We start from the raw sequence: 20,111 nt of genomic DNA on the forward strand, positions 1-20,111 counted from the left end.
TAGACTTGTATCTGCATTCTTGCTGATCTGCATGATCTAAAACTCGCAGATGGTCTGAATATCCACATAAAGCACCATGCTGTGTGATCAAGGTGGTTGGCTCATCACAGTTGATGACCTGCATGTCAGGCCAGCTTGTGAATCGGTGCCTGGTGGGCTACGAGTGTAAGGTTGTGTCCTGACATCATGCACAACACCTACTGTTATGTATAAAGTGCATGTGTATTATTGTGATCTGGAGGAGGCATAGACAATAATTTAAAGACAGCATGTGGCATGTCCACATGTGTATATGCATAAAAATACTGTATTTGTTTCTGACTTACTTTCATATAATATTTTGAAGCCAGCATTTGATCGACTGTTATCGGTGGTGAACAGTAGATAAAGAAAGTTGCTGCTGCTGAACAGGAACTGGGGCACCTGGGTACCATTAAAGGAGCCAACCAGAGGAGACAGGAGGTTTGGCCCATCATGGATCTCCAGAAAGTCATAACCCAGCTCTGTCTGGAACCTGTGAGACAACAGCATCAGAATATCACAATGCTGATGATAATATTTCTTTTTTTAAAGAGACACTGGAATAAACACCCTCATATTTAATTTCAAAAAGTTAGGACAACAGAAGACTGTGTAAAAAGGCTTTACTAACTAATGTCCGATCTGTTTGACGCATTCAGACCCAAACATTGAAATGAGAGCTTGTCAAGGCAACATGTTTGCGGTTTATTTCTTTGAGGTGCTTAAATTGAAGTTTCACCGGATCAATGGAAGGGTAACTTCAGTAATTTTCATCCTGGACTCTAGTTTGCCATGTTTTTGGGTCTAAGTGACCCAATCTGTGTGCATTAAAGTGCTTGTTTTTGCCACTGACAAGCTCAGATTCTTGTTATAAATGTCTGTCAACATTATAAAAAGGGCCCCTCAAAGAAATAAATTGTTTTTCTTACCTTTCGCTTTCTCTTAATGTGTGATGTGACTTGTTATCTAAAAGATTCTCAGTGTCATGGCTGAATATTTAGCTGATTTTGACAATGTTGATGCAAGGCGACATTACAGAAGACTTCTCTGAGCGTGACACAAAATAACAGCCCAGATCAAGCAAAATTTCGTTGTCAACAATTTTATTGTCTGGGCGGCTAACGTAGTTTTAATTTCTCTTTTGATGGTCCTTGTCATTTCCATAATGTTGTCAGACAATTTTGTGTGAATTAAAATCTGAGCCTGTCAAGAACTTTATCACCTGTCAAGAACTTTATCACAGAAAACAGATATGTGGGATATATTTTGAATGTGCAGCAAGAACATACCCAGAGATCTTGCTAAAACATGTGTGCTATTGTGGTCCACTGTTTTCTAAATAAATTTAAATAGATTCATGTATCGTTAAGTTGAGTTGAATAGGTGCCACATGCATATTCAAAGAGGTTACTTCCCCAAACAAAAGACACAGAAGAGACTAAATCATACCAACATGTGTGTTGACTCAGCAGGGATAAAATTAACATTATGGTAAAAAAGTTGATCTACAGGAGAATAAATATCTATTATATTCCATTATGTTTTTAATATTTTGTCACCTGTTGCCTTAACTTTGTGGTTTCTTTTACATAAATGAAGACACTTCCATCATAAAAAAATATTCACCAACATTATTGTTTTTATGTGTGATTTTATGCTCAAAATGTCTGAGGGAGGATCCCTTGTCCTCCATTTAGTATGTGTCTCCACCAATGTAGAAATTAAACCTATGCCCTTGGTCCAGGTGGACAAATACAAAAGTTACCATTTGAGGGTTGAATCACATCGATTGTCCTCAAAAAACGCTAAATTGATGATAAAACTGCATTCAAATAAAATTACTGTTAATCAAGAGATTATCACATCCATCAAAGTCATACTGTCTGTACATGTGTGTTTAATTGAGTTAACATGCTGCAAGGGGGGAAAAAGTTGAAATGGTCCAGTCTTTTAAGCCCCCAACAGGTTGTTGAGCAAATGCTAATGCACTTTACAATCAAATAAAGTTGAAACTCAAAGCAATGAAAAAATATTTTACAGGCTCCTGTAGTCTTGTATCTTACGCAGGTTCACTGCTCAGAGCGCACACAATAAGAACCAAAATATCACCCAGCCTTCCTGAACAATATACAACCCAATATGTACTCAACAACCTATGAAACTTAAGAGATCGTTATCATATCTGATGAATCTGCACAACTCTGCCCTATTCAGAGCTCTGAGAGTCTACATAAAATGCTCAAAGAATTGTGCCACCCACCTGTCAAATGTGACTTTGATGGAGCGTCCAGGTTCTGATTCAATCACCCACTCACAGCTGAGGGAATCTTTGTAGTAACCAGGCCAACCAGGAGACAAAATCACTCCAGTTGGGGCTGAATAGTGGCCTCCACACGGGGCTGGAGGAGGAGAGACAGAAAGGAGGAGAGTTAAGACCTGACACCAGACAGATCTTGGAGAATTTAGTAGCAATGTGCAAAATCAGATCTCCTGAAAGCCTCAACAACAAAACATATTTTTTCATAAGACAATTATTTGCTTATTATTACTTACAATTGTCACTTAAATGTATTTTGAAAGCTTACAAAAGACCAGGCAGTTTCCAAATTTAAACTGTAAAGCATTTATTCAAAAAATTTGAATAGTGAGTGTGAGAGAAGATTTTTTAAAAGACACAGCCAGCCAGAGCGCCGACAGGTTGTGCAAAGCAACATGTCTGTTTGTGGACCTAAATGGACCCCCTTTTGACAAATTTGATGAAGTGCCTTTTGTGAGAACCTGGGTTAAAGGAGGACATTGTCTCTCCTCATCTTCCAAACCAGGACGGAAACTAGAAAATCTGAGCCAAGGTCTGTGTGACTGGTTTTAGGGTGTGCATGAGTGAACGGTTAGCGAGTGTTCTGTTGCAGGGCGTAGTTGTTGCGTTGTGTATTTGTGAGAGTGGCCTTATTGATAATGATTTAAGCCTTAGTGGTGTGTATGCAAAGTGTGTACAGCCTAGTTGCCTTGGCTTGCATCCATGAAATCTTGCATAATGCGTATTGAGTCTGTGTAGGACTTCAACATAATACTGGAGCACTAGGTAAGAGTGACCCCCTGTTTGCCACCAGGTATTTGCACCCTGTTTCATCTTTGGCTGGTGAGTCAGCTTCAATACCTACTTTCCATTTAGCTCTGTTATGTTCTCCATCAACTCCAGAGGGGTATAAGTGACTCTCTAGCTGCATAAATGCTACACAGCTGGTTGCTAACTGTGCTGATTGCACTCATAAGGATTGCATAAAATGCAAAAAAAAAAAAAGAATGAAGCATATTTACAGTCAACATTCAGAATCATAAATGAGTAGATTCAACAGAATTGTAACAAAAGGTTACTTTAGCCAGGAGCAATTCTGTTCCAGTCTTCTGTTAAATGTTATCTTGTTTAGAGATTAACTTAGTGTCTGAAGTCAATTAGTTCTGGTCTTTACCTCCTAAACACAAGTTAGTGGATTTTCATCCAAGTAGTTATAGACACACATTAGCTACAAAGGATCTGGGGACAACAAAATGACCGTGAGCATAATTAACACAGCTTTTTTTGTACCATCAACACCTCCCTCAACAGTATATCTGCTGATGGAGTTACAGCTGAAGCACTATTTAGGTATTTTGTTCCATCTGAGATTAACAGGTCACATTTCCAATCAACTGTGATGTGAAAGTACAGACAGTACTTTCACATAAGCAGTTGATTACACTTTGCACTTATGGAGATACTTAAATGTGAATATACGTTCTCTGACTTTATAAGGATGGTATATGAGTTATCGTGTGAAAAATATATACTAATTATGTATGGAATTGCTGCAGTCAAGGTTGAGTGGTGTAATGATTGATAAGTCGCTTTGGATAAAAGCGTCTGCTAAATGACTGTAATGTAATGTAATGTAATAAGCACACTTCACTTAACTGTTCAAGGAAGGGGTCACTGTTTCTTTTGATTTGTATTACATATGACTATAATAATTATATCCTACATGTTAGTTTTGCCATTAACTTCACCTTTTTCCATTGATTTCTTCCCACATGTAGCTTACAAAAAATAGGTCTGCTAGAGTCAGAGTACCTGGCTGTACCTGTGGCAGCAGTGTATTAATAGTTCTTTCCCTGGATATATAGGTTCACTGGACACCTCCATACCTTTTTCCCTCTGTCGAGCTGACAGCAGTAAATTTCCACCTCCTGGGTTGTTCCTGAGTTAATAGTTTAATCAGCAATAAAGCCAATATTTACCTTCACATTTAGGGATGGGCCCACTCCACATGACTTTTCCTTTTTCTAACTGACAGGTGATGGTCTCGGTTCCCTGGGTTTTGATGAAGCCGTCCTCGCAGACCACAGAGATGGAGCTGCCAAGCTGGAAGCTGTCTCCAAAGCGGCGAGCGTTGATGGGAATACCAGGGTCTGGGCACTCATTATGGCCAAATGCTATGGTAAAAGGTTACAAGGAGACACAGATATGAGGAGGACGATATAGGAGACTAGACGCCAATAGAGAGAGACAGACTGTTAATAAAGAATACGAGACCTCTATTTAACCGACATTCACATGCTACATTTAGATGACATTTCTGACAACTAATCATATAGCTATATTGCTGCAACGTGTGTCTTTCGGTGTTCAGCCCTGGTCAGTAGAATGTCCCTTGTAATATGTCTGTTCTATATCTTTTATTAACATGGTCATTTCTTATGCTACAGTATATTTACACCGCGCTTGGGTTGATTCTCATGCGAGCGAGTCTGCTTCAGGATATGGTTTGGCTCAGATTAGAAAGCTGTGAAATCCAACCTTTCATTGCTCATGTTTTGCCAGTTGAAGCAATCTGGTGTGATCAGGTGAAAGAGAGATTTAAAAATGACAAACGCAGTGACCCGAAAAAATAAAAAAGAGTCAGATATACATAGATTGTTGTTGGCTGAAATCACAGATACACCGTGAGGAAACTTGTGTGGCAGAACACTTTAACATCTTGTCTGTTTGCCGTCAAACCCACAGTCAGACAAGAAGATCAATATCAATTTCCATTTGCAGCTTGTCTGGTATGGGGACGTGATTAGCCTGATTTAGCTCAAAGACTGCAAGCAGGGGCAAACAGTTCGCTTGCACGATCAAAAATGAACAAATGGGCCTTCCCACATATCCAAAACTATCTTATTTACTGTACATGTTGTATCTTGTTGTCTAGCAAGCTAGTGATCAATACATCTAAGAGTCTCCTGGGTTTTGATCAGTTACATAAATCTACATAGCTGACAACTTTACAATGGAGACAGAACTTCTGAGAGTTCGCTTAAAACAGTGATGTCTTAGATTCTATCTTGACACGGGTGAAAGACACAAGGTATGATGTTTAAAAAAGGCAATTTGGGATGTTTCGGGAGGTTTGTTGTTTCTTTTTTGACAGAACTAGACAGTTTCCGCTTGCTTCTAATCTTTGTGTTTAGCAAGGCTAAACATTTCCTGGACCTCCATTGTACTGGACGCGCAGAGATAAAAATGATGAAATGATGATCTTCTCATCTGATTCTGGGTATGACAACAAACAGACCAAAAAAACTAGTAAAAAGTGCTCATTTAATGCTCTTTATTCTGACACTTACACCTCTATTCTTAGCTGCTGTATTGACCACATAAAACAATGAAGTTTGTCTTTTGTCTTTTCTGGAACAACTCTTCATGTTGTGGATGTCTCCAGTCTGATCCAACTATTTGTGAATTACAAGAGGTTCTATCTCAAATGAAAAAAATGTGCACCTACTCTTTCCAAGTGATTGTTGTGATACAAACCTTGAGAGGTTATAAGCAACTTTATAGTTATTTTCATTGTGACAGTTGGATTTCAGGCCACATAATGTTTTCAGTATGTATGTGCTTTTTCAGAATAAAAACCTCACATTAAGAACGATTGCTCAAGGTCTAGGCTGAAAGTTGTGCATAAAATGTATGTACAGTCATATAAGAAGTACTATTTTATAGCTTCAAAACATAACAATGTGTCAGCCTGAGACGCTCCTGCATTATACTGCTGCAAAAAAAATATGACCGTAAATGATCTTCTTTTACCTGCCATAAACACGTATCAAACTTTAACTTGTGAGAAAATGACTTAAGTTGAATACTGTCAATATAGTGTTACCAAATTTGATCCTGCTTTAAAGTACAGAGGTAAAATAGGTATTTTTGGTATCTAAAAAAGGTATGTGCAATTAAAGGAAATAGAAAAATGACATACTACTATATGTGATATTAAATCCTCTTCCTGACATGGAGTGATCAGCCTGAAACTCCAGCCTCAGTGTGTTGGTATTGGACGTCAAATGGGAGGGATTCTCAGCTCCAGAGAACCTCCCGATGACGCCAGCATCATTTGTCTCGCCATCTTTCACAGTTAGGGAATCGTAGGGCGCCTCAAGATCAAAGTCATTGAACGCCAAGTGAATTCTCGAGCCTGGATCTGATTGGATGAGCCAGACACAGTTCATGTTGTTCCCATAGCCTTCTGGGTAATCTGGGGAGAGGACGGTCCCTGAGGGAGCTGTGAAGTTGGACATGCAGGGGACTGCGGGAGCAAGAGGAGAACAGAAACGCAGACAAAGACAGACAGACAGACATACAAAGACAGACGGACAGACAGACAGACAGACAGACAGACAGACAGACAAACAAAGACAGACAGACAGACATACAAAGACAGACAGACAGACAGACAAAAGGACATACAGAGACGAACAGATACAGAGGAAAGAGATGCAGAAAGATAATTTTCCTGTTAGATATTCATCGCCATAGCATCATCGGTCATCATCTGCTCCAGGCCATAATAAACTCTCTCCTGTCACCATGGTGACAGGTCAGACTGAATGTTATCAACATCACAGCAGAACACATGCCATGTTTCTTTTTCCCCTCGGCAGCCTTGTCACTGAAAATAACCTACGTGTGATTTTAATACTTACATATGCATATGGGGATGTTTGCTGACCACTGATTGTTGTCTTGGCAGGAGATAGTTTTCTCTCCAATCAGCTCAAAGCCAAACTGGCACTCAAACCTCAGGATTCCTCCATTTGAGAAGCTGTCCCCTTCTCTTATTCCATAGAGAGGCGTTCCAGGGTCGCCACAGCTCTCTTTGTCTATTTCTGTAAAGACACAAATTCAGAAGGCGACATTAACATCTGAGTGTTATTCCTCGGCACCATAGACCTCCATTGCTGTCCAAAAGCATAAAAACATGCATCAATAAGCCTGATCGTTGGACTGGATGACACAGTCTTTCATTGAAATGAGCACTAATTATTTTGAGTCAGTCCAACATATATAATGTCCCGCTGCCTTAAAATCTGCAGCAGAAAATACTCTCCAACAAATGTACTATTTAATCTTGTTTGAGTAATATTTGCTAAAACAATCACAGCTTAGATCCCCAGATGTTTTAAGATTGTTTTTTAATCCTTAAAAACTATGAAATTGATTTAAGACCCATTCCTTAAGCTTTAAATATTTAGTAGGAAACAATGGGCTTGGCACAGAGGCAACAGACCGGCTCGGGAAGTCAGAAAGAATTACGAGAGGGACACATTGCTGCTCTCTCTGTTTTTTGACAGTAAGAAAAATAAAGAATATGGCTGGACTTTATCCTATAATATAGATATTTACCTAACTAAATAAGCTTCCTTATCAGGTCCCTAAGTATCTAAGCAACCGTACAAAATAACTTCTGACATTCAAAAGGTACATTATGCATAAAGCTGCAAATGGAAGAGAAAATAAAGAATTTATCATATTGTGCCAAGATCATTCATCAGAGATAAGAACAAAAAATGTACGTCGAGAAGAGCATTCTAGTCAACCATAACTTACTTTACACTGGTAACAAGTAGAGACTAGACAAATTACGCATAATGGATTTATAATGTACAGTAAAGCAGGTTTTCAAACACTGCTAATTGGCATGAACCCAGAGGAGCAGTATTGCAGTAATATTTCTTCAAAATGAGTTCTTGATCAGGGTATACATCAGTGTTTTTTTCAATATACTGTAACTGTTTGATCAAACCATATGAAGCTGGAGCCACATTCATCTTTAATTATTATTATGCTACTTTTGGGGCCATCTTTCCCTCTGTCATTTTTTGCAAAAGTAAATGATAAGATACTATTGATTGCTTGAACATGTTTTATTTTAAGTAAGCATTGAGTGAATAGCAGTGTGAAGTCTAGCTTAAACAGTTTTTGTGTTTGCCATGAAGTGTTCACATCCTCACATACCCAATGGCCATCTTCCCCTGCTGTGAAACACCATGTCATGCTGCAAGAGCCCATCATCCATTTTGAACAGAAATATACTGCCAACTGAATGGAAGCTTGCTTGAAGATGATTGGCTCTCATGTTTGCTGCGTCAGGCGAATTTCTACTTCTAAGTTCACGTGGCCTCGAGCAAGTTTGCATCCATCTCTTTCCACATGCCTCCTTCCCCTGAGTTTGCAAGTATTCATGACATTTCCTTTCTTTCACATCCAGTCGCACCATGGGGTTACACAGATCCTTTTCTGATTCCATATAAAGGTGCCACCTTAATTCTCTTTAGAATTTCGTGTACTGTATTTCAGGAAATATACCCTCTATTTCCCCATCCTTCCTCTCCTTTATTCCCCGCTCCCTCTCCTATTTTCGGTATTATTTACAGGAGCGGCCACGGCAGGAAGTAAAGGTGTGTGCTTTGTCTGTCTGTTATTATATATGTATGTGTGTGCGTGTCTGAGTGCGTGTTTGTGATGTATTGCATTAATTTCCATCATGACATCTCCTTTATGAGACCCACACACTCAACCAATCACAACCTGCCTAACACACATGCTTGTGCGTGAACACACGTACACACACGCATATCTTGCAGAAGAATAGAAAACAAATTGCTTTGGAGAGAAAACAGGCCTACTGTCGGAACATTCCCATACTACGACTCTCACAGACACATGCATGCACTGCACACACACATCAGCAGAGCCACACAATCACGCATCCACATTCAGTCTCTCCAGTAGCGTCACACAAAGGCATACACGCATTTCTGTCTCTCTTACACACACACACACATACACACACACACCACCAATAATCCTATTGTGTTGTAACAACAAGGCTGACAGATTCACAAAGGGGATTAGGTTCCTTCAAAGTGTATGCTTGTGTGTGAGTGAATGTGTGTGTGTGTGTGTGTACAACCTCAATATTGTGTTTGTGATGCACATTGAGCCCCATTACACTGACTCTGTCCTCTAATATTCTATCATGCTTCCACCATATTGTCCAGGGGAATTCACTTGTATGCATACAAACATGCACTAACCGTAAATATCTGGGAGAGCAAGGAAATAGATTTTGGGGGGGATAATGAGATTGGAGGAAAAAAAGTTCATTGGCTGTTACTCTTTTGTGACCATTGTGAAATTGATTTTACGGCTAGGCTGCTAATAGTAATCGAATGCTGAATGTATAGCTGTGTGCATAGTCTAATGTTTGCCATATGCTATAAACGGTCCCCTGCAACTTCTTGCTGTTGCTGTGCTTTCTTTTCAATATGTGTATCCCCAATGCCTGCACAACAAAAGCAAGATGCATTAAGAAAATTAAACCACATACAATAATAATCTAAGATATCTATAATAGTCACAGAAGAAGTGGAATGGAGAGGAAAGTCTTTGCACTCAAGCATATTCGTAGTGTGAGGAAGCAATGAGAAATTCATCCTGTCTAATTAGCTTGTGGATGTCTGGATCTGTGACCAAAAGGGAGAGGCCCATTTGACTCGTTCCCACTGTAGACATCAGTGAGCATAGTCCTTTGAATGAAAATGATCTAATTTATTACACTCGCAATACTGACATCTTTCCGCCTCTCTCACAGGTTCCAAACCAAGCCCCTGAAGGGCTTTTGAGGATTGATTTGATAGGAGATGAGTATGAGAAAGACATACATTTTCTGTTCTCATTAAAACATATAATCCATGTCGGCTCTTGTTACATTAAGTGCAAAAAAACCATTTATTTTGCTCAATGGTGTAACTCCCAAATATGTGTTACTCTCTGAACATTGGACTTCAGGATCACAGATAATAATTGGGTTGTTTTCTTTCATCTGGACACATCATGGGGCAGAAATACATCAGTCCAGTCCGCTGTAAAATCTCACACCCACACTCTATCTCATGACCCTGTAAGACACTGGTGCATTAAGCATCATCAGTGAATTTCAGGATGTGCCTGTCCTCACAAAGATTTCTACAATCTATGTACAGAAATTACAAGTGAGAGAACAGGACATCCACATCCCAAAGGGATTTTAGTATTTTTTTGGTACACTAAGATGTAACTGAGAATATGTTAGAAAATCGGAATAAATAACTAAATAAATGCAAACACCAGTACACAACGCTATCGCTTTAGTACACTTTGTTACATCAAAACAAGGGAGCAAAACCTGCAAAATCCTGCCAAGAGGTTAAAGCAGCATTTTAAACAAGTTTCCTCTGCTTCTACTAAAAACAAAGAGTCTAATGAGCTCCGAACCATCTGGTGCTGCTTCTTGATGAGCCTTCCAAATGACTTCATGACCAATGAGGGCCAAAACGGCAGCTCGTAGGTTCTAAGTAAGTATAACGTTGCTTAGACAATCCCTATCCATTTATTGTAAGAGCAGTTTGAAGTGACCATCAGCCAAAATAGGAATCAGGATACATATTTCACACAGCTCGGTTACCCAATGCCATATATGATTTGAAATGTATGGAATAAATTAAACCAAATGAGAGAGAGAAGCATTTTTTATGATTCATTTTGACATGAAATGATCTGCAGATATACAGTATTTCAATATCAGTAATACTGGTGGCTACAAGAGGACTGAACATTACATGAATCAATAATTCATGACTGGAAAATGAAATGCTGCTAACAGTTCTGTGAAAGTAGGCCCTATTCTTCACAGGTCTGCATACAAACACAAACACAAACACACACACACACACACACACACACACACACACACACACACACACACACACACACACACACACACACACACATCCAAAAAAGCGGCTTTTGGCTCACCACCCTAATATTAAGGTTATTGACTGTAAAATTGAACCACATTTCTGGTTATGTTGTGAATGAATATTTCATGAATTCGTATTTCATGGTGTTTCAGTCGCTCTGAACGGAAATTCACTTCAGCGTGGTGTGATTAAGAGGGTCCTGCTGCTCAGTACCTGGACTACAGCGCCGCAACAGGATTCAGATCCTGTGGGACCCAACACAAATTGCATGGGTGCAGGAAATATTAACTGCAGGCGGTCAGCCAGGATGGAATTTCATAACTGAAAATATGAGAGGCTGTTGTGTAATTGAGCTTAAGCATGCTTCTAAATGTGATAACCTTCAATAAATTATTTGTAAATACATCACGTTAAAAAGTACAGTTCCATTATTTTTGCTCTTCCATTGCCTCCATTGCTAAAATGTTTTATCTCTCACTCTCTTAATCTATCCATTTATACTAGTCATGCAGTCTGCTTCATAAATATTGTTCAATGTTAATAATGAGACATGTCAATCCTTTCAATTAATTTACAGATACATATACGTGCACAAATGTAGGAAGACATGAAGACAAAATAAAAACACACACATTACATTCTCTCTGTCCATCCCACACTCATACACATGCACAGGCACAAGCGCATGCGCACGCACACACCCACACACACACACAAACACACGCACACGCACAATAACAACCAATCCATCAAACCAGGGGTCAGCTGGGCTGTAAAAGTCCACCTTGACATCTCCTCCTCCTATAAAATACATGACATATTTAAAACTATAAAAAAACTGATGAAAAATCTAAAATGAAATCTCAAAAGTAAGAGCTGACATCATGACTTGGTGAAGAGAAGAGAAAAAAAGCAGCCCAAACAGCGAGGATTTAGTGAGAATCAAATGCAAGGATGAGAATTCTTCTTTTTTACTTCTCCTGACAGTATCATGTGTTTGACACATGAGCCTTAGCTGCAGAGAAATTGCAGGTAAGCTGATAGCATTTTATGCAATAAATCAAGTACTATCTAGCAAATATCTAGGAAAACTAGATTAAAAAAAAACATTTGTCATGAGATTGACACGTGTACCATTTAGCCATCTCTTACAACTGGCTGTGAGGCAGGCACTTGACAGTTATGCTGCACTTTGCAGTCTCCTAGCACAGCGTTATATAACACAGGATGATGGGATAATGCTGGAATGATGCACTTAAAAAAGCCGGGACTCGAGGGAATGACTCATCGCTGGAAACAAATTCAAATCACAAAATCACCACTTGCATGTATTTCAATGAAAATGGATGAGAGGTGAGGCAAATATTTGCACTTACTGCTTTTATTTTCCTTTAAGGCCACCATGTTGCAAATGTAAGTAATTATACATGCAGACATGTCTTACAGGCAGATTTATGTATTGTATTTAAATAGACAGTACAAATTATATTGGTAATGTATATTTTACTGAGCAATTGTCCAAAGGTTTATATAAATGCAGAGTAGGAATGGTATTTTATTATCCAGTTCCGATGGCCCTTATGTCTTGTTATCAAAAGCTGATGTCTGGCATCAAAAAAGACACAGCGCACACTGTCCACCAAATCAATCAATCCTATGTGGTTTCAGGTGTCTTTATTTGCCACATCTATGGTCACAATGTGGCTTCAGTGAGCAGCAGGTGAGTGAGAGCAAATGAGCACCTGTGCCTGTTTCAATTGGCAGGAATCAGCTGCCACTCCTAAGTGGAACAGAAGGTGTTCTCTGTGTGGAGTGTTGAATCCTGTGTCAATCCAATTGGCAGCTGCTGCATTTGAATTATAGAAAGCAACGGCAGTGCTCTTAAATGCCACTCTGCAGCGGCCCTTAAAATATCAAAAGAACGATGAGCGTGAGATAGAATACTGCTGAAGCCCCTAAGAGATCGTATCAACAGAACAATCACTGATGACAAAGAGAAATATGAGAAGAGGAACTGAACAGGTGACACCAAATACACCAAGCCTCCATTCTGACTGAGAATATGAGTATAATACTACATTACAGTACATACATTTTTCTTATGAGATGGACTTTATTTAGAAAGATTTATCTGATATTTGCCAATTCCAAGAAGAAAATTTCCAAGAATTCCAAGAAGATTTTTTTTATGGAGTCGGTCATTCAGTGTGAATGATAATACATATTAGCGTATTAAATATTTTCATTTAAACAATTACAACACTATTTGTATGATTTTAGTTTGCTGTTATGAGGTAATGTTTTAAATACTTGCTCATACAATTGATAGAACATTACCTGAGATACCCATTGTAATCTTATTGAGTGACTTTTTATAACTTATCATTTTCAAACCAACCAAATAACAATTGTAAATCAGATATTATTCTGAAAAATATAACCAGAGAAACCCCTACCTGCATCCATGCAGTAACACACTCAATATCTTTTTCATAACTCTAAAAATGAAAATAAATCACTGAAATGCTGTTTTATTGATGCTGAACCCAAATGATAAAGCATATGTAAGGAAAATATTATGCTTTGAAAGTGCTTGTACAGAGCTATCATATAACCCCACAATCACTAACAAAAAAATAAACACACGCAAACACAGATAAATTATGGTCTAAAACCTCAATGAGACCTTTTTATGGACTGTGCAGACAGATAAATAAGCATATGATACATTTATTTATTCATAGACTAGACAGACACGCACTGAAACTTTAATGTAAATTGTGTCAATAACGTTGCAGTGCGCCCTTAAATCTATAGCTGTGACATGCCATGATTCAGGGTAGATGGCAGTCTGGACTGCTATGTGTGCGTGTGTGTCTTTGGGTGTGTGATTTGTATGCCCTGCAACGGGGAGTGAAGTCAAAGTGTTGCTAGGTTGGTGACCTTGGCTTTAATAATAGATGAATGGCGACAAGAAAGAGAGAGAGAAAATGATGAGACAGAGAGACAGAGAAACAGAGACTCAGACAAGGAGCGAAAGAGTGAGAGAGAGAAACGTAGAAGCCGGGCTGGTCAGCTGAAAGACAACACAAGCGACACCCCTCTTGGGTGTCTGATAAATGGGAAAAAAGGGTGTGAGAGAGAGAAAGGGAGAAGCAGAGGAACCCAAACAACAGTGCATTAGAGAGCAACCTGGAGAGAACATGATTGTGGAAAGAAGGGTAAAAAGAGAGGTGGGATAGAGAGATGGCTAATGAGGAAAAATGACACGGATAGAGAGACAGAAATGGAGGGAAGGGAGAGGGGGAATGTGAGGAGTGAAAGTAGTGAGTGACTTGTTAGAGCTTCGTTGGCTCACTGATGGAGGACCTGTCAGACACACACACACACACACACACACACACACACACACACACACACACACACACACACACACACACACACACACACACACACACACACACACACACACACACACACACACACACACAAACAATGTGTAGTGCATCGGTGACTTTGCAGCTAGGCTAGAGCTACTGATAATATTTATATTCTATAGTCAAGGTCTATGGGATGTAGCTTTAGGAATACACACACACTATCTCTCTCCCTCTCTCTCTTACACTGTTTTCTTTCTAAAAAACACACATACATCTCACACAGCCACCCACTAATACCACAGGCGCCCACCTTCATAGTAAATCCTGTGGGTGATGGAGCCAGCACTCAGAGGAAAACACATAGATCTTGAGTATTGACGGAACTTTTCAGGGTATTTGGGTTTGACTGAGTGAGTCAAATTTTAGTATAACATACTGTACATCCAGGTGAATGTTGTCTACGGTTTTCTTTGTCCCTGGCCTACAAACGTAGGAATGTCAAAGGTTTCGTACATATCTCAAATATTTCTGTACTATTTTTTTATTAAAATGATGGCACAGCTTGATAGTATAAATGTATTCTAGATTGTTAAAAGCATAAAGAAAATAAATAATTAATACAGTGGAGTATTATTATAAGCATGGATGCATTATAATGGTGGTTCTCTCCATTCATTTATCTATTGATCTCTATGTGGAAATTATTTAGGAGAAATTAATCAGTTTACCTGCAGCTATTGCGGAGCCCCCTATTATGATTTCTGGTTGGTTTGACACCCAAGATTAATTTGAGGTTAATTCCTATTTTTTTTAATTGAATAACTCTTTACACTCTGTCAATTCACGTGTATATAAAATGCTGCAACATTAAAAAACTACAATATCATATCGTATTATTTGAACTTCACATTAAAATTCAAGGAGAAAGGAGGGCAAAGATATATCAAAACAACGTGCCATTGTCCAAACACTTTTGGAATTCATTGCATTACCAGACTCAGCACTGTGACCTCATTATGACAATAAATCCAAAGATGATGACGCTCAAATGAGGAACACAAAGTTAATTTCTGCAGCAAGCTCACCTCTCTGCTGTTCATGGACTATAATCACATTCACACGACATTCATCAAATAGAGAACTTTGTAAACGTTCATAATTTCAGGATGGCAGAAGCTGAACCAACAGAACAAATACAAACTGCTTTTAATTGGTTTTAAACTAAAGGTCAGTTACTGCTAGACAAACATTTATTTTAAACCTAGCAAATAAAGAAAAAAACATTTAATTGAAAGTTGATAAACAACCCTCCAACACACTATGGGAAATTAAAATATCTTTTTCTCTGAAGAGAATTTATCCTTTCCATGTCAATAGATTGATCCACAAGTTTGGTCTGTCTTAGAGTTGCAAGCTCATTTCCCCTCAATGCAGTGCTGAAAATAGACCAACAGGGCAAAGCCTTCAACTAGATTTATAATCTACTATGAATCCGGATAATTCTCTCAAGTCATTTGCTTTAAAGACTTCATTATAAGGCGACCTGATTGACTGTGAATGGAACAATACGTAAAAACAACAAAACAAGTCCCCCAATGTTCTTGTTTTATCTTAGTGATGATTGTAATGTCAGCCTGTGCCATGCTGAGTCAGTAACACAATTAGAGATCAGTCAAAAGTCAGTGAATTGACTGAGTAAGCAAAACAGTAATATTTTCTTTCTAACATTCAACAAAACTATCTAATTTCAACTTTCAATTTAAATTTTTTTAACTAATTTCCTTGTTCTAATAACACATATTTCTCAAGAAGAAGCTTTCTAAAAAGACTGTTCCACTTATAATCGTTTTTTGTTGGAAAATTGCTAAGCCCCTTCACACATAAATTCCATTTACTTTTCCTCATCTCTCTTTTTCTCTCTTACACACAAACACACGCTCATTTCTTACCCTTATAGTTGATCTTGAATCCTATGGACCCGACACTCTCGTCAGACTGCAGGTGAAGCCACATCTGGTGGGTCATACTCACTATCAGGTCGGGAACAAAGCTACCTGAAAGGCTGGAGCACAAAATACCATAGTATTAAATCGTTGTCATAATAATCACCATTATAAAAAATATAATTTTCATCACTGCAATCACAGCCATAATCAAATTCTCAAGTGCTGATCTCAGTGTGAATAAATTGCTGGAACATACTGCGCTGGAGATTAATGTTTTGATTTGGTTTGCTTTGGTTTTGCAGAATGCTGCCTCAGGAAAGCAAATTGCTCAGAGTACATTTATTCGCTCCTCTGTTTTTTCCCGGCTGCCAACACCTTTTAGGCACAAAAAGTTAACGGTGATGGACTCCAAAGTGAACTGAAAAAAAGGTCTGCATCTGTTATGCTTTCGGGCACTGCGGAGCAATTCAAAATTTAGGAACGGTTCATCTTTTTAAGTGGAGCACACATAATGCAGACTGCAGTTTTATGATCTGAATAATTGCGACAAAGAAGACGGAGGATATCGAGCTAGCTGGCAGCTGATGGCTTAAATCAAGATCCAGAATGAAAATGGACAAAATATATGAAGAAAATTTGATGGAAGTTTTTACTCTGATCACTTAGGCTTTATGAGGAACACATTAACTGTGTTGTGAGGCGTTTCATAGAATGACAATAGCGCTGCTGCTCATAGAGCCAGCTGGTTATTATTGAAACACACTGTGTGGCACAATCTGATTTTTAAAATCACTAAAAGAAAATGCAGCGATACGGCTAAGGCAGCACATTATGTGAAAGCTAATACATTCATATCTGAGGAGATAATTTCATGACATTACTTTGGTGAAGATTTTTTGCAGCCATATTCTGCCTGGTACTACAGCAGACCCTGCTCTGTATGCATCTTATCATCACAGATCTAAGAAGACTGCATATGCATGATTTTCAAGCAAGGTAGAAGCTTTGAGTGGTTTTTTTTTGTCAACTACTTCTTTTAATTTGAAGGGCGTTGGGAGGTTGTTTTTTTTTGTAAAAGTAGTAAAAGTAAAACCTTATGTAAGAATTATAAATAAAACATATCACTGATACTTAGTTGCCTCTAAAGGAACTTGTTCTCACCGTGTTTTTTGCTAGCAGCTAGTACACTATTAACGTTGACATAGAGAGTTTTTCTTGATGGGGTTTTAAAGTCTACTATCCTCAATGATTTGGATAAGAAAATGTACAACTAACAAACAAAACTTTTCTCAGGACATTATATGGGAGTATGTTAAAGGATAGCGTAGTACTTACACTTGTAGTATAGCTGTAGGATCTCCCACCTCCCCTCCATCTCCTATAGTCAGAGTATCATAGGCTATCTCCAGGTCAAACTCTTCAAAGTTGATCTGGATTACCTAAAGTTCACAAACAAAAACACAGACACATGTCAGTTCAAAGCTACGTCCAGATCAACCCAGTCAAAATCAATCTGGGATTCAAAAGTAGGCAAGTCAAGGCTACTAAATCAATAGCCAGAAGAGAAACAAAAAAACACACAACCATGAGAGACAAGAGAAACTCTACAGTTTATGGGAATGTTTACTGAACCCAGTTTAAGAGCCTTTTGTTTAGAGGACATGCAACTGTGCCATGAATATCCAAAATACTTTTTTGGCCTATGTTAGGGACACTTTTTTCTTGTAAAATCATGACTTTATCTCATACTGTAATAATACATAAATAACATCTATTCTTCTGATAATGTTACAACTTTTGCCTTTGTCTCAACTGTATTGCTGAAACGTTTCAACTTTTCCTTTAAATATTGTGACTTTCTGTTCGAATTAAAACGTCATTCGTCTAATTTAAGAGATTTTTTCCACAAAATATTTTGACTTGAGGAAAATGGTAAATGCACTGATACCATGGAGTACAGATTTACTGATAAATTACTTTGAAAAATAACTAAAACAAGAAAAAGCAACAACAATTGTAAGTCATGGATTTCTTTTTTTTAAATTACAAGAAATGATTTTGCCCTTAACTGACCCCAATCATAGCCAGTATGCTCTATAGCTGTTGTTATATTTAGGCTTTCGTCTATGAGTATATCAAAGACACATTTTCCCTCACATGGAATCATATATAAGTTATACTTTACCCAAGGGTAAATCATTGGAATTAATTAATGCATCACACAATGTGGTATGATTTAATTCAGTGTTACAAGTAGAACTAGGAAGAGACAAGAAACACCTCCTGGGCTGCACTCGCAGCTGGGAGAGTCAGCACAGAGCTCAAGACTCTGATCGGGAATTATTAAACCAACACTTTTTGTTTCATCTAAGACCAGAGAGAAACACATTTGGCAGAGAAAAAGGGGGGAGGGGAGGAAGAAGAGATGTGCAGTAAGGACGTGAAGGGACAGAAAGAGGAGAGGGGATAGAGGGAAGGAAGAGGACGGAGGCAGGTGGAAGAAGGAAGGATAAAGGAAGAGGCAACAAAGAGGAATGGTGGGTCATAATGAGCATATCTTTGATGCTAGCAATGTGCAGTGTTAGAATATTTCAAACTCGTATTCTGACTTGACCCTCAGGGGGAGACTAAAACCTCACTCTGCCCATCCTTCCTCCTCTTCCTCTTTCCTTTTGAGGAATTTCCAGATTTCCAGATTCAATATTCTGCTGGAGGACTTCAAAACCATCCAAATGATCATACTGGTCTGAGTCTCCTCTATGCTGGCGCATTAACAGTGAGCATATTTACGTGCTTATCAATATCTACTTAAGTCCATCCATATGTTTTTGTAGCCTGGATTCAAACATTCTCTTTGAGTCAGGCATCATAAATATAGTTGATTTTTTTCACCTTCACTATCTGCAACCTGGGCACATGAAGTATAAACAGCTTATCCTCACTATGACCATTGAATCCGTGAAGAAAGAGAGAACAAATAAAAAAATGAACACACAACACAGTGGCCATGCTTTTCCTCTCCCACCTGCTGTTAAACTGTTTACCTGTTGGCAGTATCACCAAATTTGCTTTTGATCATGGGGTTGATTTTTATTTCGTTCAAACCAAGGAGCTCAGTTAATTTTGGGATTTCTGCTTGTAGCAGTAAAAGCAGACTTAGTTTTTCTGCATGACATTACATCTACATAAAGTACAACGACGAAATAAAATGGATAAAGGTGAAAAAGCACCAACACCACCATCGCCTGATGTGACCAGAAAGCAGTAAAATGAGGGGGTCTACTAGGATGAAGAAGTGATCTGTCCATTGCTCACAATGCTGACTCGGTCTTTTCGTCACGTAAAGCAGATTGGATTAAAGCATCACCTACAAACCTGCTAAACTCTCTCTGGGAAGCACACACACGCACACAGAAACACACTCACTTATGGAGACAGGCAGAGCTTTATGGAGATTAATGTGTCTATTTCTGTGATTACATAGTCACCATTTTCACACTTTCTTTTTTTTTTTTTTTTTGGGCTAATAGGAATTTTCTAATTCCTATTAGCCCAAAGCAGGCTTTCGATACAACAGCAAGTCTGCCTATAAATAAGGTATACTGGTATATGTATAGAATCCTAACACTTTGTATCCAAAGGCAAGGCCAGATTATGCATTCTA

General features: G+C 38.5%; 1 protein-coding gene across 1 annotated transcript in view; it reads right to left on the reverse strand.

Annotated features, from left to right (window-relative positions):
• LOC129096798 (CUB and sushi domain-containing protein 3-like) overlaps positions 1-20,111 on the reverse strand; it is a 317,998-nt gene that overhangs the window by 78,225 nt on the left and 219,662 nt on the right. The window contains 7 exon segments of the mRNA XM_054605442.1: positions 327-514; positions 2,282-2,420; positions 4,297-4,491; positions 6,300-6,626; positions 7,024-7,206; positions 16,451-16,563; positions 17,783-17,886. Of these exon segments, the coding sequence (XP_054461417.1) occupies positions 327-514; positions 2,282-2,420; positions 4,297-4,491; positions 6,300-6,626; positions 7,024-7,206; positions 16,451-16,563; positions 17,783-17,886 (1,249 nt within the window).

The sequence above is a fragment of the Anoplopoma fimbria genome, chromosome 10, assembly GCF_027596085.1.
Source record: "Anoplopoma fimbria isolate UVic2021 breed Golden Eagle Sablefish chromosome 10, Afim_UVic_2022, whole genome shotgun sequence".
Taxonomy (NCBI): domain Eukaryota; kingdom Metazoa; phylum Chordata; class Actinopteri; order Perciformes; family Anoplopomatidae; genus Anoplopoma; species Anoplopoma fimbria.